The 27,891-nt window shown below is 38.4% G+C and overlaps 2 protein-coding genes across 4 annotated transcripts; both read left to right on the top strand.

Moving 5' to 3' along the window:
- The first annotated feature begins 11,021 nt into the window (after nt 1-11,021).
- On the top strand, nt 11,022-14,686 carry LOC113107265 (transmembrane protein 115-like). The gene is made up of 3 exons (XM_026269644.1): nt 11,022-11,355; nt 11,982-12,886; nt 13,543-14,686. Exons 2-3 carry the CDS (start codon nt 12,030-12,032, stop codon nt 13,769-13,771), a joined length of 1,086 nt encoding a protein of 361 aa, XP_026125429.1. The 5' UTR covers nt 11,022-11,355; nt 11,982-12,029; the 3' UTR covers nt 13,772-14,686.
- Nucleotides 14,687-16,526: 1,840 nt separating this feature from the next.
- LOC113107264 (rho-related GTP-binding protein RhoA-B) lies at nt 16,527-25,741 on the top strand. 3 transcript variants are annotated; one of them, XM_026269643.1, is made up of 6 exons: nt 16,547-16,639; nt 16,743-16,854; nt 22,415-22,572; nt 24,543-24,663; nt 24,814-24,944; nt 25,130-25,741. In XM_026269643.1, the coding sequence occupies exons 3-6, from the start codon at nt 22,417-22,419 to the stop codon at nt 25,301-25,303; spliced, it is 582 nt and encodes a 193-aa protein (XP_026125428.1). In that variant the 5' UTR covers nt 16,547-16,639; nt 16,743-16,854; nt 22,415-22,416; the 3' UTR covers nt 25,304-25,741. The 3 variants fall into 3 exon arrangements, with proteins under 3 accessions (XP_026125427.1, XP_026125428.1, XP_026125426.1); XM_026269642.1 differs by lacking the exon at nt 16,743-16,854 and having other exon boundaries at nt 16,527-16,639; XM_026269641.1 differs by lacking the exons at nt 16,547-16,639; nt 16,743-16,854 and having other exon boundaries at nt 22,387-22,572.
- Nucleotides 25,742-27,891: the final 2,150 nt, after the last annotated feature.

The raw sequence follows: 27,891 nt of genomic DNA, 5'->3' as shown, positions 1-27,891 counted from the left end.
GGAGTCAACCAACTTGTGGCACCTCTCAGCTGTTATTCCACTCCATGATTCTTTAACAACATTCCACAATTCATTCACATTTCTTGGTTTTGCTTCAGAAACAGCATTTTTGATATCACCCCACAAGTTCTCAATTGGATTAAGGTCTGGAGATTGGGCTGGCCACTCCATAACATTAATTTTGTTGGTTTGGAACCAAGACTTTGCCCGTTTACTAGTGTGTTTTGGGTCATTGTCTTGTTGAAACAACCATTTCAAGGGCATGTCCTCTTCAGCATAGGGCAACATGACCTCTTCAAGTATTTTAACATATGCAAACTGATCCATGATCCCTGGTATGCGATAAATAGGCCCAACACCATAGTAGGAGAAACATGCCCATATCATGATGCTTGCACCTAGGGCTGTAGTACTCGAGTCCGGTCTTGGACTCGAGTCCGGACTCGAGACATTTTTCTGTCGTCTCGGACTTGTCTCGGACTCGTTGCATTTGCACTCGGACTTGTCTCGGACTTGGCCATTGGACTCGCCAAGTCTTCTAGTTGGTCTCGACCGAGTCCAGCAAAAAAATAAAATAAAAAATGTCTCCTTCAAAACAAAACCACATTTGCATGATGTCGCGACTGAAAACGTGTGGAAAACACTAGGCGCGCCGCTCTCCTTATTTCCAAAGCACTCTGTAATCTGCGCTCGCGCTCCAGTGGCGTCTGCTGTTGCTGGGCAACCATGACCCGCTCTCCATGATGACGCAGAAGTTTCAGCAAAGAATAAATGGATTTCCAGCACTAAACATCCCTTGCAGTAGCTCTGCTAATAGATTCATTTAAAAAATGGCTATCCTTGAACAACTATGATCATCTGTTTCTCCATCTTAGCTTTCAGTATTGTTCCGGGAAAGGATGTGCATGACCAGTGGTGCATTTACTGCGACCTGAAAAGTTTAGATGTTTCTAATTTAATTTTCTACCTGTTAGATTGTGTTTTACCTACACCTAGATAGCCTTTTTTTTTATCAATAAACGCGTATTAATGTATAGCCTTATGCAACAATTAGTACATATGTACATTTTAAAAACTTTATATATGACATTACATATTTACATTTTCATGTAACAGCCAGTATTTGTATCTGTAACAATCACAATTTTTTTCCTATCTGCATTCGGATACAACATCGTACAGTTACTTGATAAGACTGTTATGACTTTTTATATATTTTTTCGTAGTTATCACTGAACAAGTATGTCGTGTTAAACTGAAATAATTATTAATTTCATGACATGTCATGACAAACGTTTAGTGATCATTTGAACACGACTGAATCCATTCAATGCACACATTCTCATTACGCAGAACACTTTGAGCGAGTCTTAATGTTAATGAACTTCACTAAACAGATGTGTGTGTTCCGCGCAAACCAGCAAAAGGTAAATATGCAAACATGTAGGACAAGTAGACAATGTATCCGTATCGAAGCTGATTATTAGCCTACTCTTGAGAGAGAACTGATTTGGTTTTTGAGAGACTGAGACGCGCAGCGCGGCTGTTTGATTGGTGAGCGCGCTGTGCTTATTCCATTCATTCGTATCATGGAAGCCTAAGCTTTCAATATTTGCCTTTTAAATATATACAAATAATATAACGTGTAGCTATGATGTATTATTATAGGTAAAATTACTCTTGCAACGCTCTGATTTCTGAGAGATAAACAGAGAGGTGACAACAATGCGGTGTTTGATTTGCTCTCTTTTCACTCATAAAGTTTACATTCATTCACTTCTGGCGCTGATGCCCTGGCTCACCTGTTATCTAGCAAACACCAGACTCTGTCAGCTTTAGCCGAGTATTCAGGCAGAATTATTCCTTGAGCGTTATTCGTTTTTTAAGCCATTATCCGTGCCATTCCGAATAAGGTATTTGGCTTCAGGCACAACCCTAATTATTACATTACATATTTTATTTTTACATGCAACATAAATAAGGTCATATAGTAACAGCTCCACGCAATATTGTAATTCTAAAATTCACGTGGTACTTGCAATCACTTTGTATTCATTATGGTTAATGCATGCTGGAGTAGTCGATTGTTTCCGACAGTGCTCGACTAGTCTATGCAAGCACTAGTATAGTATGACAAAAATTTCGCTGTATTTATGTGCGCATGTCCAGTAGAGCCAAACGTATCCCTTCTAGCCTTGCTGCGCGCATTTGTCATATCCCGAGCTTTGCGTGTGTCTGTGCACTGTGCCAAGGCATCTGTCATATACATTTTTGACCACAGATATAATGTCAACAAAAAATAAAGTACATAAAAATTATTTGACCTTACAGTCCCAAACTTTGTTCTTTTATCCAAGTTTAGCTCCCAGGGTCGGACTGGGGGTAAAACCAGTACTCATTAGCAAGGCCCCAAAGGAAGAGAGGGCCCTTGAAAAGTATGAATCTGAAATATATATTTTTTACCTGGATATTTTCATGGGTGGGGACCATGGGGGCCCATCAGGACTGCCTATGCATAGGGCCCAGGATCTTGTTTAACGCCCCTGTTAGCTTTAACCCTAATTATACACACTTGAACCTAATCAAGCTCTTACTAGACACACTATTCTTCCAGGTGTTTTAAGGCCAGTTGGAGCTAAACTTTTCAGGACATTGGCCATCCAGGATGTAGTTTGGAGACCCCTGTCCAACAGAGTTGTTACTTTGCACATGCTTTTTGATCATTACAAATAATAATGTAAAATTATTTTCTTAGAATAGGAGATATGCTTTCTCTCGCATCACAAACATTATCAGTAGTTAAGTATGTGGTCTTGAAGAGGACCCTTTTTTCTTTCATTTGGACTCGGTCTTGGACTTGGACTCGAAACTTTTGGACTTGGACTTGACTTGGACTCGAACCTCTTTGGACTCGGTCTTGACTCGGTCTCGACTAGTCCTGGACTTGGACTTGACTTGGACTCGACAAAGCCGGACTTGACTACAGCTCTACTTGCACCTCCATGCTTCACTGTCTTCACTGTGTACTGTGGCTTGAATTCAGAGTTTGGGGGTCGTCTCACAAACTGCCTGTGGCCCTTGGACCCAAAAAGAACAATTTTACTCTCATCAGTCCACAAAATGTTCCTCCATTTCTCTTTAGGCCAGTTGATGTGTTCTTTGGCAAATTGTAACCTCTTCTGCACATGCCTTTTTTTTAACAGAGGGACTTTGCGGGGGATTCTTGAAAATAGATTAGCTTCACACAGACGTCTTCTAACTGTCACAGTACTTACAGGTAACTCCAGACTGTCTTTGATCATCCTGGAGGTGATCATTGGCTGAGCCTTTGCCATTCTGGTTATTCTTCTATCCATTTTGATGGTTGTCTTCCGTTTTCTTCCACGTCTCTCTGGTTTTGCTCTCCATTTTAAGGCATTGGAGATCATTTTAGCTGAACAGCCTATCATTTTTTGCACCTCTTTATAGGTTTTCCCCTCTCTAATCAACTTTTTAATCAAAGTACGCTGTTCTTCTGAACAATGTCTTGAACGACCCATTTTCCTCAGCTTTCAAATGCATGTTCAACAAGTGTTGGCTTCATCCTTAAATAGGGGCCACCTGATTCACACCTGTTTCTTCACAAAATTGATGACCTCAGTGATTGAATGCCACACTGCTATTTTTTTTAACACACCCCTTTCAACTAATTCAACTAATTGCCCAATTGCACAGCCTTGATTATTCTGGTTAGTCACATTGTACTGCTATTATTTTGAACAATACTGTATATATATACAGAGAGAGAGAGATTGCTTATTTTAACTTTCATTTTGTGAATGGTAGCCAGTTTTCCTGTTCATCAGCACTAGTTACATCTGACACAAACACAAAAAACACAAAGCAGTATATGAAAGTAAAGTATATAAAATTACAAAGCAAAATTATAAAAAGTAAAATTTAATTATAAAAATTCTAATATATAATGTATTATTATAAAATATATTGAATTCTATATTTCTATTTTACTGACATTATTGTCCTATACTTTGGCCTGTATTAGATGCAATTCTGATTCTAGATTGGTTAAGTCATCCTGAAAATTGTCTTTTGTTTTCAGAAGAAAGGAAACAGCATGATTTGTTTTCACTAATTATCAACCACCTCATGCAGAAGCTTACAATACAACAGTATTCTCAAATAATGTCACGCACAGGGGGAGACGATTCATTGTTAGGCTTTGGCATACATGCATATCTTCCTGACATACAATTTTGTGTCACGATCACTGCAGCTGTTGGAGGAGCATTTAGAGGAAAATTAATGTAGGGTTTCTGTTACAGCATGGTGGTCCATCATCTGCTCAGAAAGAACAGAACAGCAATCTCCTCAACTGAAAACCAGAAATAAGTAGTCTAAATGAATAAATGAAAAATATACATTTTTTGGCAACTTTTTAGGCCAGCTGGTCAGCACAGCCATTATGCCACAGAGACAAGATTGATGTTGTTTACACAGAAAAAATGAAATGTTTCTCAAGTACTCTGATGCCATCTACCTCATCTATTAATTTCATCTAGAACCTGTGCCGGACATATCCAAGAGAGCACCAGATCCCCAGGCTTTAAAATAGCAGACGTTCAAAACTCCAGTACTGAGTTGAACTTAATCCAGGTTAAAAAATGACATATTGGAATGGAATTCTGAAACAAGAACTGCATTAGCATTTTTAAATGAAAATTGATCTGGAACCGTTTCCTAAAATTAACTACGAAGAGCCCGAAGATGGAGCTTGCTCATGGTTAGACGTTCTCCAATCTGAATTTTCCCTATTTAGTAAATATAAAACGTTTGATATATCGAATATAGAATGTTAAATATATTTAATTATACTTTTCATGTTAAAAGTTCTATTTCATTCATTTATTTAATTGTTTCCCGTAATTCAAGTGCTATACTTCAGGAACATTTAGGAACATTTGCAATGTTTAATAATCTCAAAATGCTTTTATAATGTTTTGACTAGATACTTTGGCAGAACTCCGGTTACATTTTGTAATGTTTTTCTATGTGTTCCTCAATAATTTGTTCTCTAAAAGTGTCAAGATGGGTTTTATTGACAAGAGTGTCTCTGCTGAATAGAAGTAAAAACCGTTGGCGTCTGATGTGGTTTTTACAGAGAGGTCTTGATTGCCTGTTGTTATCACTATGACTCTCTCAAAAAAAGTGCTTTTGACTGTTGGGTTTTTCTGATGACGTGGTTTTGTTGAGTAATGCTTTGGCAGTTTTGAAAGAAATCAGTGAATTAAAAAATGAAATCAGTGAGTTTGCTTTTCCCGATCTCGCTCTCAATTTAATTTTTTATTTTTTTTGCCTACTTCACTGGCCATGCAAGAAAGGTTTTTCAACATACTTTCATCATACTTTTATTATAATAATTCCTGCTTATACATCCATAAAGTTAATTGGGCTTGTATTATTATTGAAAATAGCCTACTATATGTGAAACACAAGCCCCCAAACAGGTGAAATATGATTTGTCATCTATGAGTCAGTATCATGTGTATCCAGTTGTGTCATCTCAAAGATGATGAAAGATGTGTTCAGAAAACCCTCTAATAAACCTGAGATCAAAAACATTGTGCGTTTAAGGTTCTTTCCAATACCTCATTGATGCAATAAACAGACAGAGAATAATAAATGAACCATGAAAACTAAATAACAAGATGTGTGTGTGAGCTCCTCATTAAAGCTCACTCTCATCTCTGCATTTTTTGTTTGACTTTTAACAAAAGAACTTCTCTGTCTGTTTTCTTTCATTTTCTTTTTGTTTCGCATTCTTTCCCCCTTTCCTTCCGTTCCCTTATCTCTCTGTTCTGCTTTCACTCTCATTTTTATGAATGAATGAATTACTAAATGAATGAATGAAAGAATGATGCATTTATACAGCGGTTTCATTGTACACCCAAAGTGCTTTACAATCATATGAGGGGGATTTTAATCAGTTTTAGTGGGATTTCTTGCCCTGCCTGTACATTTGTACTGTACTGTACTGTGTGCATATGAGATGTAATTATATTATAATTTATCATATTATAAATATACAGATGTAATATAAATGAAAGATGCGTAAACAATATATTAGTGTGAAATGAAAAATAAATAAAACTGGAGTAAAATAAAATGTGTAGTGCAGAGTAAACCAAGAAAGTTGCAAATGACAAATTTAACAACAAATTAATAAAATAAAGAAGTATATAAAACTGCACATTTAACAATGGCAGACTAGACATTAAGCATAATAAAAAAAATTATAATCAGAACATATTGATGAGCCACAAAGGGCTTAAATCTACTGTTTTACTTTCAAACATATTGGTGATCACTTGTTTTGTGTGGATATATTCATACATTCATTCTTTTTGCCATTTTGCAGAAAACTGTTTAATGACCAATTTAAAACTTACAAAATGCGAAAATTATACACAGATGTCAGTGAAGCGCTGATCGAACTCAAAGATGACGAACAGTTGGATCCAAATACAAATAAGGTTTATTTAAGACATTAAAGAACTGATAAACAAAGTAACAGACACTGGTGAGCTGCAGGAATTATAAAACAAATAAACACACGGGCAGAGATGTATAAAGTACTAGAGAACCATACTTGAGTAAAAGTACAAGTGCTCTATCAAAAAAGTGACTTGAGTAGAAGTTGAAGTGCTCTTTAAGCACCACACTTAAGTAGAAGTACTAAAGTACTAAAGTATTCAACATTTTTTGTACTTAAGTATTGCAAGTAGTCTATTTTAAAATTTACTACTCAAAGTACTGAAAGTAAAAGTACAAGTACTGTGTTATGTAGTTATTAAAGAAAGTAGTCAAAAGTTTGAACATATTGTTTTTACCATTTCAAATGATTAACCTAAAGGACAATCACAATTCCTTTGACTGTAACTTTTTGTAAAAAAAAAAAAAAAACAGTTTTTTTATTGTGTTTCCACTATCGAGCTAGGACCGGGCCAGGGCCAGTCGCATTTCCACTGTCACTTCCGGGGCTAGATCGTGCCTCGCCGGGGCTTCCTCGGGGCCAACGGCCAGGGTTTTTTGGCCCGATGAAAACCTTGGGCCAAAGCGGGCCAGCTGGGGCTAGAGGAGGGGTTATGAACAAAGGCGGAGTTTCTCAGCGTCTGGAGAGCGTCAGCGCGGATCATTTCAGAAAGATAACAGCAGTAATACCAGTATTAAAGACGTTTTAAAATAAGTTGAGCTCAAAACTCACTCTTAGTTAGCAGCAAGTGTTTGAAATAACTTGATCCAATGTGGATTATAAACACTAAACAAGGCATAAATATTTATACGCGATGAAAAAGATATGCACGCTAAACATGTTACCATAGTAAACATGGTAAAATATGACTGCTTGAAGAAATCAGACGTCAGCTTCTTATTCTCTATCACAGTCGTGTAACTTATATTATCTGTCACAAGCCTCGTCTCGAGAGTTTATCTCACGTTGCCTATCATAAAAGAATATAGCCTAATAATGTTTTTGTTCGGGAGCTTTTATAAAAATAGAGATATTATCATTGATTCTAAATTTGACGGCTACTGTGCCTAATAAACAGAAACAGACTCGACTGAATAAGCAGGCTATTTTCATGAGCGTTAAAAATAAATAAATAAAATAGAAATAAGTGTATTTATGTGTGAATAATTTTGAGTCCTGATAAATTAAATCAATATGATCAATGTATCACTTATTCTATAGTTAAAACATCGATGCATTTGAATTTGGATATATAACAAAGCATGCAAACAAACGTGCAGCGGTGCTTATTTTATTTATATATATATATATATATATATATATATATATATATATATATATATATATATATATATATATATATATATATATATATATATCTATATATATATATATATATATATATATATATATATGATATGTTAATGAGGAAGCGCTAATATAAGTAATAAATAAGGTAATATATTATTCTAATATGATTATTTATTTTATTGGCATATATAAGAGTTATCTATAAATTATGTATTAAGAGGTATGCATAAATTATAAAACAATATGACAAGGTAATGTTTAACTTATATATATTTATATATTTTATTAATTACATGTTATATCTCACACATGGAGTGGTATTTTCTATAATGTCTGAATTCTAAATCAAAATACATATCTGATATGACTTAATGTATAATTAGCATAAAACAAATAATACAATTTACATTCTCAAGGATTGGAAATTTTTTTTAAATGATTGCACAGCCATCAGTAAGGTGGCAATATGCACTAAGCAGGTAAACAAAATGAACAAAAGAAGAAGAAAGAAACAGCTAGGCGCGCTTTATCTTAGCGTCCGTTTCTATAGTGACTCGTCAATTCGTTGCTCTGTTGAGAATGTCTTGAGTCTTAACCAGGAACATACTCCCGGACGTGTTTTTGGAACCACATACCTCGAGTAAGCAAGGTTTGGGGTTAATCAACTGAGAGTTCAGGGTTTAGTTCACGGTAAGTTAACCCTGCTTTCTGGAATACACCCCTGGTCTTGTCTGGTCTAGTGGCATCGAAAGGCCTGGGAAAAACAAAAAATGACCCAAGCCCACGGAACCGTTCTGAACTAGTGCACATCACATGTTATCAGTGATGAAGATTCCATTTCATGCTGGATATAAGAAGACATTAAAGTGGGAGTTCACTCAAACTTGTAAAGAAGATGGAGCAAAGAGCAGCAGACTGACAGCAGCTAACGAGTGATGAGGACAACAGATGAGTAGTGTGATAAGTGCTGGATGACAGATGAAAAGATGCTGTGTAATCTGGGACTGACAGAATTGAAGAGAACAGATAGTGTAAGTGTGTTTCCGCATGTGTTTGCATGTGTATATTCAAAGTCTCGGAAAGACTGCAATTTTCAGTGACATTGATCTCTCCCCTCCCCATTATCTTTCTTTGTCTTTTCTCCTTGAGTCCTTCTCTCACATTGAAATGCACAACATGCATTTGTGTCTCCTAACCAAGTGTATTCACCAGGTGTTAATTTGTCATGCTTAGGTGTGCTGGGTAATTGTTGCACTGGAGACAAGTGAGACAGGAGACAGATCTCCTTCATAATGCAATAAAAATTAAAGAGTGCAGTTAGAGGGTCACAGCTTTCCTTTTCCTAGAAATATGACATATTGAATTTGTAGAAAGGTCCTGCTTAGTATTCAGTGTGTGTGTGTTTGGGGCGGTTGAGCAGAAGCCAGTCCTCATAAGGAAAATGGCTTTATGAACATACTAAATAATGATGTAATGAAAATCTAAATGAAGGTTTCTGCTAGGGTTAGGTTAAGGAAATAGAAAATAGAAAATATCCCTGAGTTAGTGTGTGTTTGGGTTTTACATTGTGGGGTGCAAATTATCTCATCTTGAATGATGTTGTCCGATATTAAAATTAGTTGTTTCTTCAAAAAAACATATAAATCTAAAAAAGAATTTGATGTGAGTTAATTTATTTACAGCATTATAATATACAGTATGAAAAATTGATTCTGCTCAGTGTTAAGAATTATTTTTACACAATTATTGTATTTATATTTTGATTTAACTTATATTTTCATATTTTCTGTTTTCATTTAAATGCAGTTTAAATTTTAATAATTGATTAAATATTTTAGCACATTATGTCTACTTTGCTTTTTATTCAGCTTTATTCATTTTAGTGCTTTAGCTTAAAAATATTTAACTAGAAATTGTAACATTTTTAACTTTTTTCATATTTTTTTATTTCAGCTTTATGGCCAGCAGTCAGTGGTTGGACAATGGCTTTATGATACTAAATAATTATTTTAAAATCCAAATAAAGATTTCTGTTAGGTTTAGGTTTGGGAAATATAAAAAAAATTACTAATTAAATTAAGCATTTAAGGATTAGGTCCAAACGATCCTTGGGCATTAAAACATTTTGGATACCAGATGTTCCACAAACACAAATAATTAACAATGATTTTTACAATTTAATGATTTAGGATTGGAGGGGAGAAAAAAAACATTAGCTCAGTACATAAGTTGGCAAGTCAATGGAAAGTATTTGCCATGATAGATAAATGTGAATGTGCTGGCAGAACAGATGACTGGACATAAACCATTGACATTTAAAACATAGGCCTACTGAATTTGTGGAAGAGCTCAACCTTTCTAGACGTCAGGAATTGTTTTGTGCGTGAGAGGGTGAGAACATGTTATCCTTGCTGGCTTAAATATCACTGTCTGCTCTGTGAGGACACGATATGTGCAACAACACCTGTCAGCATCCCAGCGGGTCTGCGAGACCCCAGAACTACAGGTGAGAACAAGTGAAGGAGCAGCCGAGATCTTTTTGTACATGGTGTTTATCACAACTGAGGTCACGCCCTCTGTGTAATTGAATAACCTTTTCAGACTCTGACGGAATGCAAGATACTGGGCTCGAAGAATCCTGTGTAAGGTGACTTTTGTCCGCCATCTAGTGGACTAGATAGGACAACGCATTTGATTTGTCTTGTCATTTGACAAGCATTTGACATTTTTTGCTTATAACTAATATTTATTTTTATTTTTCAGTTACGTTGTCCAATAGTGATTAGTGTCTTTCTTTAATTATTATTATTATTATTATTAATAACCTTGAACATGTTGCTACATCTGCGTGGGAAAGTCGTCCACGAAATTCCTGATCTCATTGGATTAATGACTGAATTTCACCAACGAAAATGCATCCAATACTGGTAAACGTCACACGGGAACAATGGAAAAATGAGTTGTCACTTATGGAATAGTGACTAGCAGCAAAATAACAAATAGCTCATTTGTATCAGCTTGTAGCTACCAGTCACTATTGTATTTCTAGTATTAAAATCCATACTGCTGGTTGCTTAAAAATAATCACTGATTAGGTGAAAGTAGCTGTTAAAAAAAACGACTTGCTTTCGTGTTCATTGGGTAAAACTACATATCCCAGCAGTCTTAGCCCAACAGTGCCGTAAACGACACGCCCAGTCGCAAATCTGAACGGTGACGTTTGCAAATCTGATGTTTGTGCTTTGTGGCTGTTTGCTGGAAACGCCACACTCTTAAATAACAAAACACTAGGTTTATTCAGAAGAAATGTCGACGTTAGGATGTTAAAAAGAACAGCCGGGACGCTTGTTTCGAATTCACGCTTACTGGCTACAAACCTGCTACCTGGAGGCCTGTTGTGAGAGGAGATCCTCGGACTGAACTGCGACTCCAGGCCGGTCTAAGAGGACATGCCACCGGAGAGAAAGCTCTTCATAGCTCGTCTTTCTTCGCGTGTTTTACCCTTAAAACAAACGGCAAGTGCCTGAACTAAGACCAAAGACTTATATAAGACATGAAACTGTCAAACTGACATGAAAATGTGTTAAAACAAATCGAGGAGGTGAGGTTTATGAAGTGTTAGCAGACGGTGTCGATAAACAGGTAACGTTAGAGTAGCTCAGGTGACCCTGATAGAAACGCATAAGTGATGAATTATATATTAACAACTCCGAACAGTAAGACCCGAGTAGGTAGATAGTCAAAATGTTTTGTCAGTAAGGTCAACTATTTATTCAGTTAGAAAGTAAACGTTACCTTGACAACAGCTTTAGTTTAAAAAAATATTTTGTACGCATTCTGGAAGGTACAGAAGAATATTTGTATTATTAACTAGGTAACAATATTATTTAAAGCAACAGTTCTTCGTTCTTTGAGGGAGGATAAGATCTACTTATTTCACCACAAGTTTTGCAATCACCTGTAAGACCAGTGTGAGGTAGTACTGTAGTTTACTCTCCACAATCTTCATCTAAGACACCATCCCAAAGTAGCTTATGTTGCAGAACCTCTGTTGACGAGGTCACACTTCTTGCATGTTGATGTCTGGGCTTCATCTCCTGGTTGTGTCCCTCATATTTGACCTAAGCTGCTGATTTCTTAGGCTTGCTATTTCCGGAGCGTTTACAACTGAGGACTCGAATCTGTCAGGATGAACCGTTACCTGCCAGTGGCACGGCAGCACTTTTTGAGTGCCCTCGCGAGCACAAGCGTGGTGGTCAAGTCCATATGTGCCACAGTGATCCTGATGTACCTGCTCTCCTGGGCTGCTAACACCCCTTACCTGCTTGGCGTCACACCTGGTTTCCTCTTTCCACCAAACTTCTGGATTTGGACACTTCTGACCCATGCAGTGGTGGAGCAAAACATTCTCGGCGTGGCAGTGAACATTGCTACTGTGATGGTCGCTGGACGGCTTTTGGAGCCATTATGGGGAGCGCTGGAGCTGCTGATCTTCTTCGCTGTGGTAAATGTAGCAGCCGGTCTCCTATCTGGACTCTCTTATCTTCTCACCTACGCTGCCACCTTTGACCTGGACTACCTGTTTGCCGTGCGGGTGTACGGCACACCTGCTTTTCTGGGGGGCGTTCTTGTAGCGCTGAGGCAGACTGCAGGAGACACAACAGTGCTTCGAGTTCCTCAAGTACGTTTGAAAGCCGCCCCGGCGCTAGCTTTACTTGCAATAGCTGTCCTGCGGCTAGGAGGGCTGCTGGACACTTCAGCTCCACTAGCAGCATGCGGGTACGGTGCTCTGTCCGGGTGGGTTTACCTGCGCTTCTACCAGAGGCACTCTAGGGGGCGTGGAGACATGTCAGACCACTTTGCCTTCGCCTCGTTCTTCCCAGAGGCACTCCAGCCGGCCGTTGGCTTTGCAGCTGGGCTTGTGCACGCTGCCCTTGTGAAGATAAAAGTTTGTCGTAAGATGGTGAAGCGATATGATGTCGGGGCTCCATCCTCCATTACCATCAGCCTACCAGGCACAGACCCACAAGACGCAGAAAGGCGGAGGTAGGTTCATTTAATTAAGAGCGGCTGATATTTATTTTCATGTGTTGGTTTATATTAACATTTATATACAATTTCTTCCAATTTGAAACAAAAATGTATTGTTTAAATGCTACAAATGTGTTTAAGAATTTTTTTTATGTAGAGTATGAACAGTTTTTTTTTTTTAGTTACCTAGTTATTTTAATATTTATATACAATTATAGTGTTTATTAATATTTTATAATTAATCCCAAATAATTAAAAATGATATGAAAACTGAAAATATATATTTTTAAAAATTCTACGACTTAAACTAATATTTTATTTAGTATTTTACTAATTTTGGTAAACGTATTTGTCATTTGTTATTTTTACTCTATGCATTGTCTTTCATTTGTTTTTATTTCAGTTTTAGTTATTTTAGTACTTTAAAGTTTGTTTTCATCTAATAGTTATATTTTAACTTCAACTTTATTTAATTAATTGTTGAATACATTTAAAACAAATCTCTAATATTGACCAAGGCCCAATATGGTACTGCCATATTGTGCATTTCTAGAGCTTATACAGTAAGTCAATTTGACACAGACCAGTCTAATCGTTCTCAGTGTTGATGTATCCATGTCTGTTTATTGGCAAATAGCAAAATCGGTTCATTTTTTTGTTTTTCCCTAAAGGCAAATTGCTTTGAAAGCTCTGAATGAGCGTCTGAAGCGTGTAGAAGACCAGTCGGCTTGGCCCAGCATGGAAGACGAGGAGGATGATGAAGATGAGGAGGTGCGAACAGACACTCCACTCCTTTCAAGCCGAGAGACTTTGCCACCAGCACCCAACGCCACACAAAATCCTACGGGACAACAGGAGTCCAGCATCATAAGTTTTGAAGATGCTTCGACCCATTCCTAACCCAAAAAGACACAAACACAATCCTTGTTTTTGTCCTGCAGAGTTCAGTTTATCCTTACAATCACAAATGCTACTGGAGACATCTCACACAAACACACGCACATTATCTTGCTAATGTTTTATACACACAAACGAGGAGTTGTCACTAAATGAACACATTACCTAAACTAAATGACAAAGACATCCGTACTCCGTTTTTCATCTGTACAAAAAAAACCTTGGATTAGCCTGATTCATATCATCTGCAGTGCTCCAGTACTTTTGCTTTGTAAAAACAAGAATATCTTCTCTCCCTCTTGTGTCAGGTTTTTGGGAAGTATCCTTTTGAATAAATGCTCTAATGGTTTCTGGGATTCAGTTTTTAAATATATGGCAGACTCTGAAAATGTTTATGGGTTGCCTCCTATTATTATTATTATTATTTTTTTTTTTGGCCTAGTAACAGAAAAAAGGCAAGATTCCTCATATTTATTGGGCAGAAGATGGGATTTTTTTTTGCTGCTTACTGATGTAATGCATCAAAAGAATGTCTGGAACATCAAGGGCAGGATTGCTAAAGGTGAAGAATGTTTATGCAAAATGTGTTACTTTTCGAAGAATGTGTGATATCTTATTCAAGGTCTTGCTTTCAATGATAAGGTTGTGGCCCTTTGATTTCCTGTTTCAGTCATGATGATTTCATAGGTGGAGGCACAGTGAGGAGAAAGTCGGATACAGTCATTTCAAAGATATTTTTGTTCAGAATAGTTTGAAATGATAATAGCAATACAGAATCTGATTCTGTCCCCTGTTGTACCCTTTTCCTCATCTGTACTTTAATGATCTGTCTATATGTGTTGGCTTTAGAGTGTTGCACTCTAAATTATGAGCTTGCATTATGGACCTGTTTTTATAAAACACAGATTGTCTACACAATGTGGCTCGAGTTTTATTTAACGTTAAAATTTTTGATTATGGTCCCTGAAATTTAAACTTATATTTTTAACTCATTTTCTTTAAAGTTTTCTAGTAATTGTTGATCTGTTTTCTCATGGTTCCTAGGTGTCAGCCTTGATGCTTCTCACGCAGACTTATTCTCTTATTCAGGTTTCAGTCTAATTTTCGGATCTTTCTAAATCTATAATAAAGACTGAATGAAGAGCACACCTGTCCCAGAGGATCTTTTTGATTCGAAACAATCAATCAGTGCTTTATTTACATTATTAGTTAGTGTTTATATCTCTCTGTGTGTGTGTGTGTGTGTGTATACCATTCATTGGAGTCTGTAGGATTGTTAGCTTTGACAGAAGTCTTATGCTCAGCTAGGCTGCATTTAAATTATCCAAAATACAGTAATATTGTTAAAAAGATCTGTTTTATATTTTATTATACTTCTAACGTATTTAATTCCTCTGATGGGAAAGCTGAATTTTCTGCAGTCCTTACTTGAGTCTTCAGTGTCATGGTCCTTCAGAAATGTTTATATCTATCTAATCTAATATGCTGATTTGCTGCTTGAGAAACATTTTTATTATTATTGTTAATTTTAAAGACAATTATGCTGATTAACTTTTTTTATTCCTTGATGATTATAAAAAATAAAACACTTGTATGAATATATAAAAATAACAAATTTAAATTAACAAAAGCTCTTTGTGAGCTTTACCATGTTAGGCAAAAAACAGTCTCAAGTGGTTTTAAAGATGTTGAAAACAGAAAGTTCTTGTTCCATGAATGAAGGTTCTTTGAGCCCAGAACTTTCATGACGTCCATGAGTATATGAGAATAGTAGTTTAGGAAATAACATAAATTCATGTTCAGGTGTTACCCAGGCCCTCAGCCTGCACATAATCTCATTATAATGCATAAGTCATATTGTGTTTTTTATTTAGATTAACTTGTTGAAGTTAGGGTGAAAATCTCCTACATGGATATATATATGGAAGATAAAACCATTAGTTGATCTTTAGTGCCAAGGTAAGAAATGGAACTAGCCACAATACATCCCCACCTCCTCCGAAATGGCAATTCTGTCATTTACTCACCCTGAACCATTCAACCATATGACTAAATGCAGCACACAACAAGATGTTAGACAAAAGACAGTTTCAGTCACCGTTCACTTTTTATTTTACAAGTGCAGTTAAAGTGTATGGTGACTGAAGCTGTCGTTCTTATTAGCATCTTTTTATGTGTTCCACAGAAACTCGTGCATGTTGGGAACAACATGATGGAAAGTAAATAATGAAAATGTTTGAGTTCAATATTCTTTTATCTGCAGGGTTTGTAGACTGAAGACATTGTAAAGACACTGTAATGAGGCACAGTTGCCGATAGATGGCGAACCAAACACGCATTAACATCGTCTTTCCTCATTCGGTTTGAGGGAAGTCCAGTGCCGTTTCTATACACTATGTAATTGTTGCTTCCTAAAACATGTCTACCGAGCATAACATTTGATGCTGATTACATTTCAAACGATATAGTTAGATTTTTAGAGTTTCCTTTTTCAAAGAAACTTTATTCAATGGTATGCTTATACAGTTAGTGGTTGTTTTAAGCTAGGAAAAAGTTTTACGTTGGTTAAATAATAGTCCCCAATTGCTCCATGAACGACACACACATTTTTTAGTTTTTAACTTCATATATAACACAAAACGGCCTTGTTAGGGTGGCCCATCTCTCATAATGACTCATTCATCCACCGCCAAATAAACTCTCTTCGACGTGATCGCGCAGGCGTGGCTCGAGCTCGTGCACACAATCCCTTCCCCCTTCTGAATGCTCGCGCTCTGCTCGTGCTCGCCAACGGTTTATTGTATCGGACATAAGAAGCGACGGAGCTCCAGCGCTGATATAAAACAGAACGGCTAGCCATCTAAACTTCAAGTAAGATTACTTTTTCTCTCGCCTTTGTGTTTATGAAGCTATTATAAACTTTTAAAGCCAAATTCGCTGCGGTCTGGTTGTTTTAAAACTACTTTTGATACAGTGGAAAGGTAAGAGCTCAGCGACTGATCATTCGCCGCTTCCGCGAGCAACCGCCGGCCGGGAGAAGCAGCTCACCCTCGGCGATTTAAAAAACCGTTTAAAGATTTATCCAGGTATTTAACGTTAGACATATAAACGAGCTTTACTATGTGTGGTGAAGTAAAGTTCACACACAAGTGTTTCTTCGTGAATATATTCGATGTTACCGGTTACAGTTATGTATGTGGTGGAAGCTGATTGTCTTTACTGATTTAAAGCGGTGAGCTAAAGATCGACCCAGACATGCGCATAATCTCAGATTTAGACGTAACTGGAGGATTATTGCTTTTATTTACATATAACTGACATTGTTCTTGAGTGATTTTCAACATTTGTTTAAAATAGTAATAGTAATCTAAAATAAGCATGATTCATAAACTGTTATCAATGCAAATCTTAGATATTATAATATAATTCATGTGTGTTTCATTAACCTTTGTGATTTATCGTATTCTTGAACATTTTAAAAGTTTTTCTGATATATATATTTTTTTGGTAGCACAAAGTAGCTACTTTATATCGTTATTCTAGTCATTTGCTTTAGTTCGGTCTTAAAAAGTTTAGTGTATTATTGTATTGTAACTTTAAACTTTAAACAGTATAGTTGTGTTCAAGTGAATTATGTTTATGTATTATGTCATACAAATATTTTTTAAATGGGAAATAACAGTACAGGCAGACACAATTCTGCACAACACAATGACATATTTCAAAAAAAAAATTCAGTTAGCTAAGATATTGTAACAAAAATCTTGTATTTTGATGCCATGAAATTTTCTGAGTGACCGATAGAAGTAATTCATTGTCAGTGATGTTCCTATTAATATGGGTCTATAATCCCATACAGTGGTTGGAAACTCCCACTGGGTCTTATTTACAATTTCCATGACAGCATGAGTGGAAGACATTTCTGAGCAAATCTTTGTATGTGAATGTATAATGTCAAGTGGTTTTACAGACATTTTATACAGAAAGTTCTTGTTTCAATAATGAATGTTCAATAAACCTACAGGTGCTGTCAAGATTAATCTTTATCACTTTGAATAATTTACTATCCTTACTGTTGCCACGCAGTTATCAGGAGGTCCCAAAAGTCACATGCAATGAAGTTTGCCTTTTTGACATCCATGTGGATATGACAATATTAGATTAGGAGGTGCTGATAAACCTCAGATTCATCTTCAGGTGTTCCCCAGGAACTCAGCCTGCATAGCATCCTATTATAATACATATTGTGTTTCGTTTTAGGTGAAAATCTTGAACCCCACATGAATGTATGTTTTAATATAAAGGGGCATATGGAAGATAGAAGCACTAGTTGATCTTTACTGCCAAGGCTTTGTCTCTTCTGCTGGTTTTCAGACTTTGATCTTTAGCTTTGCTGTTCTGTGTATGTGTCAGTGTTTAATCTACTGTCCATCTGAGCCGCTCTCATCACCACAGGCCTGTTCTTCAATAATGTGGGCTCTGTTCTGTAGCTGCCAGCTTTATCTTGTCCACTGGGGTTCTACTTGCACTTCAAAGACATCTGGCCCAGTTAACAGACACTTCCAGATCTGCCTTTATTTAAACGGCTGTTCTGTATCAGAAAATGAAGTGCTGTGTCATGTTGATGTGATCGGATGGGTTGGTTCTGCTGTGGTCATTTTGAAATGACTCAGTTGAAGGCTTAACAGATCTCACCGTTGGCTGTGATGAGTCAACTGAGGACTCTGAAGTCTCTGAACCCTGTGTGGCTTTGATTACTGGGCCTAAGGGACGGTTTGATGTGTATTTACAGTACTTTAATAATAATAATAATAATAATAATACATCAAACTTGTATAGCGCTTTTTTGGACACTCAAAGACGCTTCACATGGGGAAACAAACAAAACAAAACAAAACAAAACAACAAGGGTTTAGGGAAAAGCTAGTTTGAACAGGTAGGTTTTGAGTACTGATTTGAAGTTTGGCAGTGAGTCCGAGTTTCTGATGGATGTAGGGAGTGAGTTCCAGAGGGTGGGGGCAGTGATAGCGAAGGCTCGATCCCCCAAAGTCCGTCGGTTAGTGCGGACGATCGGAGCAAGGCGGTTTGTGCCAGCTGAACGGAGGTGGCGGGTAGGTTGGTGCTGATCCAGGAGCTCAGTGAGGTAGAGTGGGGCCAGGTTATGGAGGGACTTATAGGTGAGGAGAAGGAGCTTATATTGAATGCGATAGTGAACAGGTAGCCAATGGAGCTGACGAAGAACGGGGGTGATGTGTTCTCTTGACCGGGTGTGGGTTAGGAGGCGGGCAGCTGAGTTTTGGATGTATTGCAGTTTTTGTAGTTGATTGGTAGGAAGTCCGTATAGAAGGCTATTGCAATAGTCAAGTCTTGAGGTTATGAATGCATGAATGAGAATTTCAGCTGTTGCCAAGGTAAGGGAGGGGCGAAAGCGGGCAATATTGCGGAGGTGGAAAAAGGATAGTTTAGTGATATGGTTAATGTGTGTTCGGTATGAGAGGGTGGGGTCCATTATGATGCCAAGGTTTCGGACAGAGAGGGAGGGGGTGAGAATATGTCCGTCGATAAGGAGAGTAAAGTTCTGAATAGAGGAGAGGAGAGATTTTGGGCCCGTGATAAGGAGTTCTGTTTTACTGCTGTTGAGTTTAAGAAAATTATTGTCCATCCAGGCTTTAATGTCAGAAATGCAATCGGTGATGGTGGAGAGAATAGCCGGGGAGATGGATTTGGTGGAAAAGTAGATTTGGGTATCATCTGCGTAGCAGTGAAAATGGAGTCCATGGTTGCGGATGATCTGACCGAGGGGAAGCATGTAGATGGTGAAGAGGAGGGGGCCGAGAACGGAACCTTGGGGGACGCCATGGGTGACAGGGGAGGTGTGGGAGTTGCAGTTATTAACAGAGACAAAATGGTGACGATCAGAGAGATAAGATGTGAGCCAGCGAAGTGCTGTACCAGAGATGCCAATAGATTGAAGACGATGGAGAAGGACAGTATGGTCAATAGTGTCAAATGCAGCGGAGAGGTCGAGGAGAAGGAGGATGGATATGAAACCAGAGTCGGCAGCAATGAGGAGATCATTTGTGACTTTAAGAAGGGCTGTTTCTGTGCTGTGGTGTGGACGGAATCCGGATTGAAATGTTTCGAAGAGTTGAAAGGAGTGAAGATATTGATGGAGTTGTGTGTTTACGACGCGTTCCAGGATTTTTGAAAGTAACGGAATATTGGAGATGGGTCTGAAGTTATCCAGATTGTCAGGGTTGAGGCCAGGTTTTTTCAGGAGGGGTGTGATGGATGCAAGTTTTAGCGGGGATGGAACAGATCCAGACATAAGGGAAGTGTTGATGATGATGGTGATGAGAGGAATAAGGGTTTCTTGACAGCTTTTGAAGAGAGGAGAAGGGATCGGGTCAAGCTGGCAGTTTGAGAATTTCATGGTCGAAAGGAGTTTGGAGGTGTCAGAGGGAGACAGTGGAGAGAAGGAGGAAAAGCTGTGGTGTGTGAGCGGAGGGAGTTGATATTCAGAAGAAGGAGAAGCGGAGGAAGTGGAAGCTAGTGAACAGTGTATTGTATGGATTTTGGTATGGTAGGATGACAGAAAGTTATTGCATTTGTCTATAGTGAATGTGGAGGTTATATTGTCCTTGGGTTTGGTCAGTTTTGCAAATGTGGAGAATAATGTGCGGGGGTTAGAAGAATTTGAGTGGATGAGTTGTGAGTAGAAATTGGACCGGGCAGTTTTGAGAGCAGAATTGTATGTGGTTATGGCGTGTTTGTAGGCTTGTGCATGGACAGTGAGACCGGATTTTTTATGGATCCTTTCAAGTTGTCTTTTTTGTCTTTTGAGAATGTGAAGATCTGGGGTGTACCAAGGAGCAGAGGTGGAGAAGGAGACTGAGGCAGTTTTAAGAGGGGCTATTTGGTTGAGGCAGGTGGAGAGTGTGTGGTTGTAGAAATTGACTAGATCAGAGGCAATCGGATCGGAGGGAAGTGAAGAAGTAGAGATGGCATGGGATATGGATGAGTTGAGAGAGATGGGACTAATAGATTTCAAGTTTCGAAATGTAATTGTTCTTGTGTGTTTGATGGTAGGAGAGGGGGTAATGACATCCAAGGTGATGGCCAGATGATCAGAAATTGTGAGGTCAGTCAATGAAAGGTTATGTATGGTGAGGGAGGGTGTGGAACAGACCAGGTCCAAGATATGTCCATGATTATGTGTGGGTGAGGTGACATGCTGGGTAAGGTTGAGGCAGTTTAAAATGTCCAAAAAGTCAGATGTGAATTTTGCTGTCGGAGAGTCGATATGAATGTTGAAGTCACCAATGAGGAGAACGGACGGAGAAATGGAAGACAGCTGAGTTACGAAGTCTGTGAAATCAGAAAGAAATGATGGACAAAGTTTGGGAGGGCGGTAGATGACTGCAGCAGTGAGTGATTGGGAACCAGGAAGTCTGAAAGCCAAGTGTTCAAATGAGGATACAGCCGGGATGGGGATGGGGCGGATGGAGATATCGCTGCGGTGAATAACTGCGATGCCACCACCTCGCCGGTCCAGACGGGGGTTGTCAATGAAGGAGTATCCAGGTGGGGTGGTCTGATTTAATGCAAAGTAATCCATAGGTTTATGCCAGGTTTCGGTAAGACAGAGAAAATCCAGTTTATTGTCAATAATGAATTCACAGAGGAGCAGGCTTTTATTGTTGAGTGATCTTGTATTGAATAGCGCTGTCTTAAGAGGCTTTTGTTTTGAAATCCAAATAGCGGAAGTTGAGACGGGCAGGAGGTTAGATGAAGTCGCGTGAAGAGTGCGCGGATGACGTATGCGGATGTTGTTGTTGCGCCAGTTTCCAGACTGGAGTGAACTTCGGCCGGACCAGAAAGATGGAATACTGTTTTCGGCACTGAAGTAGTAGTGAAGATTACGACGGGAGCCTCGGTGGATATAAGGGCGACGACGAAGAAGACAGTGTTGTTGCAGAGTAGAGATGATGTCCAGTGAAGGAGGTGCGCGGTGGTTAAATCTGAGAAGCTGCAAGGACGTGTATCGAAGTGCCATGGTCAGAGCCGTAGATGACAGAAAGGCCAGCAGGAAAATCATAAACAGTAGTAGCCGCATAGCTGACAGGCTGCTCCGGAGTGCAGGCCGGCCAGTAACCGGGCTGTAATCCACTGCTCGAGCAGAAAACAGCGGGGAAGGGCCGAAGGCAACCCCGGGGGCTAGCTTGTTGATGGTCACAGCAGAATCACAACGTGACGGGCAGCAGATGCGGCGACCAGGCAAAGACACAATCCAGATCTTGAGGTAGGAACAGATACCACCGGTACTAAACAAAGTCAGTAGATAAAACCGTTTTTGTTACAAACAAACTTTTTCGTCCGGAGTGAGTGAGTGAGAAGCGGCAGCCAAAACGCGCCAGCGTCCTCTCACGCGCCCATGAATTGGATTGTGACCAATGGAATGGTAATGGAAGAGGACTACCACGAATGGCACCGTTCATATTAAAGTTTGTATTTTGCAGGAAGTGACATTGGAAAAATAAAGTATCCCAACATTATAACCATGGCAATTATTCCGGTTGCTGCTACAAAGGTGATTGGTAGCGCGATGCTGCAGTGTTTAACTGTGTATGTGTATGTCTTTTGCAGGTATGGCAGCGATTCGCAAGAAGCTGGTGATTGTAGGAGATGGAGCGTGCGGTAAAACCTGTTTACTTATCGTCTTCAGTAAAGACCAGTTTCCTGAAGTCTATGTCCCCACGGTGTTTGAAAACTATGTCGCCGACATTGAGGTTGATAGCAAACAGGTGAGCACGATGCGCTTGAGAAATACAATGTACATAAATACTAGGGCTGGGTATCGATTTAGATGTCCTGTTTTGATTTGACTTCGATTTGCAAGCTTTTGATTCTTGGTTTGATTCTCGATTTTTAAACATTTATTTTATTACATTCAGTGAATATAGTTTTAATACATATGCTATCGATATATCTTAAAACAAAATGAACAGTTAACATCAGTTTACAAATTAAGAAATTAAGAGCCACAGATCTGTATTTTAAAACTATTGTTTTTATGCACTGGGTCCTTTTTTAACAATAATAGGGCCATATAAAATTATCTTCTTCATGTTTTCTGGTAATCAGATGAAGGCATAAAACATTCATTTAATTTATCCTAATCAAATGAAAAAAAAAAAACGTATTTTTTGGCAAAGAAAGTGCTGCACAACAGAGGTTTACTGTTAAAATTGAAATCGAAACAATGTGATTGTGCCTTTAAAAATAAAGATTTATTTACATTTAGGAGTAGTAGTAATAGTAGTAGAAGCAATGTTGTTACATTGAATCTTAAGATTTCTAAATAGTAATATATTTCTGAAGCCCCTTTCACACTGCCATTCCGGCAAATACACGGGTAAAGTGTTCCGGCAATTGTTCACGGGTCGCTAGATTTTGAACTTTCACACTGCCAGTGATTACCCGGGATATGTGCGTGCTTTCACACACAACCAGTAAAGATCCCGTAACGACACATGACATCAGTGCATGACGTATAATGTACGAGTCGAAAACGCTAGGCACGTTATACTTTCACTGAAGCAAGCAAACCATCTCGGCGTCAGCGCGGAAAGTGAGGAACTAACTGATCTCTGCTTCATTACAGTTTGCACACATTTTTTGTCGCGAATGTTGATCTTTCTTCAAAACAGCCGGTAAAAGAGTAGCGCGATAACGCGCATCATCACTTTGACACGGCATTAGATCTGGCTTTTGTTCACACAGCGCTCGTCCCGGGTTGAACCCGGCAATGTTACTAGGTCCCCGACCCGGGTTCAATGCTGGAATCAATCCAGGGACGTGGTTGCTTCCACACAGAAGGCGACCCGGGAATGTTGCGGCAATATGCCGGGTCCGACGTGCAGTGTGAAAGGGGCTTGACAGTTATTTCACATTAAACTAAACTTATTTTGACGGGTTGCCCTGAGGAACTTGCAGCTGCTGTGTATATGATGGTAGTTTTGTCAGATTAAACTGTAAAATGCTCATGAAGATGAGTGCTAAAGAGTGCTTGTGCATTTGGCTGAGTCATGTAAAGTTAATTTGCCTCAGCTCGGAATGCTTTTATGATGCAAGATGAATGTAAACACAGCCCACAGTGAACCACCTTCTAATTCGCTTCAGCCTTTTCATATTTTATGAATTATTATTTTAGGTTCAACTGTGTGTAAGGATTCGGAAACGAACAGAGTACGGCGGTTTCTAAAGCATGCAGTGCCATCTGCTGTTCAAAACTAAGCTCAGGATCAACCTGAAAGAATCGCGATGCATTTGGAGAATCAATATTGAATCAACATCATCTAAATCATTGAAGAATTATTTTATTTTTTGCCCAGCCCTAATAAATGTCATGGTTCCTGCTGTTTGTAATTGTCACTCACTGAAGGTTATTTTATGCTGATTTAAAAAACAATGACTTGTTAAATGTAGATGCTCAATAAAGTTTGGCTCATTTAAAATCAAATTATTAGCTATTGGAAGACCATGTCTTCACATGTAAACCCCAAAACCCAGTTTTATAGGCTAAATAAGTCCTTGTCAGTTGGAGCTCTTGGAAGTGGCTTTAATGTAAAAATATTGACCTGATTCACTTTCCTAATTTAGTTTAACATTCTGATGGCACCTCCATCTGTCTTTTCTGTGGTGGAAGTCAATTTTAATTGTTTGGGATGTTCTGAATGTGCATTTGAGCTCAACGTGTCTCTTTATCCAAAAGGTGGAACTTGCTCTGTGGGATACCGCAGGACAGGAGGACTACGATAGGCTCCGTCCTCTTTCATACCCAGATACTGATGTCATTCTTATGTGCTTCTCTGTTGACAGTCCTGACAGTTTAGGTAAGGATGCTCTCTTCAGTCTAATGTTTCTGTGTACCTTTCTCATGTGTGCATGTTGTAATTATATTAGCTTTCCTTTTTCTAATGAAACTGATCTCTGGTCAGTGTCAAAACTCCAGTGTTGACCTTTGATCTTTGACCTCTCTGTAGAGAATATTCCAGAGAAGTGGACACCTGAGGTGAAGCACTTTTGTCCAAACGTTCCCATCATCCTCGTCGGCAACAAAAAGGATTTGCGGAATGATGAACACACACGCAGGGAGCTGACTAAGATGAAGCAGGTAAACGCATACTAAGTATTTGCACAGAAAATACATCTGGTAAATACATTTACTGTACTCTTCAGCTGGACGGTTTTAGGATAATTAGTTGTTAGTTTTTCTTGTTTCAATAAATGTAGAGTATTTGATTAAATCAAGACACAAATAATGTACTGACAGCATATTTTGTGTTGACTGTCCAATAGGAGCCTGTTAAGGCAGAGGAAGGAAGAGACATGGCCAATCGGATTGGAGCATTTGGTTACATGGAGTGCTCAGCCAAAACAAAAGATGGTGTTCGGGAGGTGTTTGAAATGGCCACTAGAGCAGCGCTGCAGGCACGCAGGGGAAAGAAGAACAACAAATGCTGTCTGCTGTGAATACTAGCCATTGGACTCTGTGCCTGTACTGGGGCTCAAAAAGAGTGTGTCTGAGGGGCACAGACCCCTCCCCCACCTTCCCCCGTCACATTCGCCAAATGTTTTTGGGAAAGAGATCCCAGATAAAAAGCTTTGTTTCTTTTTTTTTTTTTTCGGTCTTATTTTTAGTCATGGAGATGTTTATCAGTATTTAAGAGAACTTGGACAAATGGGACTATTTTTGATGCTTTACCTGAATTTGTGGTATCATTCAAGCTTGCCTTTCTGCCAAATGCTGTCATGTGACCCTGTGGGCAGTTGGAAACGTGTGATCATGTGAGCTGCAATTCAGTACTTCAGCCCATCCCTCATATGTTGGGCTCTTTTTTTTCTGCAACATGAAACAGAGCTGAACTTGATTGTTGCTGTATGTATGTATGGATAATTTTAAGGTTTTCTTTTAAATAAGGGCAAGATTGGGATTTTAGAACAAAAGTACAAAATAGCTGTTTTAAAGCAAAAAAAGGGGCATGGGGTGGGTGGGGTTGATATGTATATTACATACATGTACATATGAACGTGTGTAATTATATGTACACGCATTCAGGACTGGAAACCGTATTTGTAAACTAGACTTGGTAATCTTGTGTAATAAAAGATGTTCTATAAGGAGCAACTCTGTGTGTGTGTGTGGGAGAGAGAGAGAGAGAGAGAGAGAATGATCAGGTTCCTTCACAAACTAGCAGAATGTAAATGATGTGAACAGAAAAAAATACCATTTTGATTCTGCTTCCTTTTTGTAAGTAGTTCACCAAAACAATACACTTCTGTTATTTATTCATTACAGACGTGCTATTCACAAAGTGTGGACATTTTCAAGAATGTTCACACATCTCTTTTTTTCATGAAATAAAAATGTTAATCAGAGACATAAATAGACTCTGTGCACACTTACTCCCTATGCATTTCTGCTAAAGGATAGTATTCTCCATAACAAACTACTATTGGTAGTACAAACTATTTGTTATATTTCTGTTAACTGTCAATCAAAAATAATTATAGGGTATATTTATTTATATATATCTCATATATATAAAAACTATGGTAAATGTAATATTTTAGTACATTACAACATAACATTTAGTTGTGAAATCTATAAGCTTTAAATGCCTTAAGAACAAAGGTGAATTGCATCAATATTGTCTTTATATTGTGACATCCTCAAGGTGTAATTTTTATGTTTGATTTACTCATAATTTCTATGCATTACACTGCACTGGAAATTGTCATCACAGAGACTAACTGAAGAAGCAATTAAGCATAGAGTTCATTGTTCATCTATCAACTTCCAATTGACAAAAAGTACCATAGAATTCATCTTATTAATTGATTATTAGTGAATAATGACAGTTTGGACCATTCCTCATTCAAGCTAATGTATGACTTGAAACTGAACACAGAAATAGAATGGACTTCTTTTATGGTGCTTTTCATGGTCATTGTATGCTTTTTATTGTGTTACCAAGTACAGGAAACATTGTAAAAAAAATTCTGTTTTACAAATGTCATTTTTTTTAAATGACATTTAGATTAGTAAAATAAAATTGTAATTTATGCCCAAACTATTCCCTTTCAGCAAGAGGAGTAGATATTTATGCTGTTTCATTAATGTTTGAGATCACTAAACATTGTGCACATGCACAAGATACATAACTCAAGTCAGTTCCTGGTGTAAAATTTGGAACTACTTTTATATTTCAGAATTTTAGCACTATTTACACACCAACAAATTGTAGACTGGTGACAACCTACCTGGGAAATGAGCCTTAGGGGGTCATGAAGGCTTAACAGGTGACAAGACAGTTCCTTTACAGAACTCGAAGGAAAAAGTTTTAACAGGTGTGGAAATCCTGCTTTCATTTTGTCAGTGAACAGTATGTTCTGTTTTTACGCTGATGACTAAGCCTCTGCCCTCCAGCTAATGTTAATGTGAGAGAGAGTTTACTGAATCAAAATTTAGCCAAGAGAAACTGGAATTATTTCGAGTTGCCACCCACTGGATAATCCTGGAGTCAGAACAGCAGATGAAACTCTCTAAACCAACCTTACCAATATGTTTAATGACAGTGTAGTGGTTAATTCTCGGATATTATGCAATATAACACAGCCTGCTTCTGTTTAACTGAAGAGGGGAAAAAACATGACTTGTTGAGGAAGGAAGGAAATAGTCATACAGCCCCCACCCCCTGCGGGCAACACCCAGACCCGGGCTGGCTGAAAACTCGACAACTTGCCATTTCTGTCTTCTTTTGTGAAAGACTGGCGTGACGCGGGACCGAGAGAAAGGGCCGCCGCCCTTTCGCAATCTCTCATACTCTCTCTCTCCGTCTCTCGGAGAGTTTCGTCCTCCTCTGATACTGCTGCGTAAGTGCACCGAGCCTCGCTCAAACACCAGCCTTTATATACACGCCTATTTTTAGCCCCAGCGCTTGAAGCTATTTTTAACCAATATGAGCTCATCGCCTTCCTGCTCATCCAATCAGAGCACAGAGGTGAGCACGTGTGTGGGCGGGAAGCACAGAGAGACAGCTGATGGAAACCGGGCTTGC

The sequence above is a fragment of the Carassius auratus genome, chromosome 8 (genome assembly GCF_003368295.1).
Source record: "Carassius auratus strain Wakin chromosome 8, ASM336829v1, whole genome shotgun sequence".
Classification (NCBI taxonomy): domain Eukaryota; kingdom Metazoa; phylum Chordata; class Actinopteri; order Cypriniformes; family Cyprinidae; genus Carassius; species Carassius auratus.
Note: the sequence above shows the minus strand (reverse complement) of the source record. Positions and strands in the feature narration are given on the sequence as shown.

Coding starts and splice junctions, on each gene's coding strand:
- LOC113107265 (XM_026269644.1), top strand. CDS start 12,030: ATGAACCGTTACCTGCCAGTGGCACGGCAGCACTTTTTGAGTGCCCTC. Junction 12,887..13,542: donor CAAGACGCAGAAAGGCGGAG/GTAGGTTCATTT, acceptor TTTTCCCTAAAG/GCAAATTGCTTTGAAAGCTC.
- LOC113107264 (XM_026269641.1), top strand. CDS start 22,396: ATGTGTATGTCTTTTGCAGGTATGGCAGCGATTCGCAAGAAGCTGGTG. Junction 22,573..24,542: donor TTGAGGTTGATAGCAAACAG/GTGAGCACGATG, acceptor TTTATCCAAAAG/GTGGAACTTGCTCTGTGGGA. Junction 24,664..24,813: donor TGACAGTCCTGACAGTTTAG/GTAAGGATGCTC, acceptor ACCTCTCTGTAG/AGAATATTCCAGAGAAGTGG.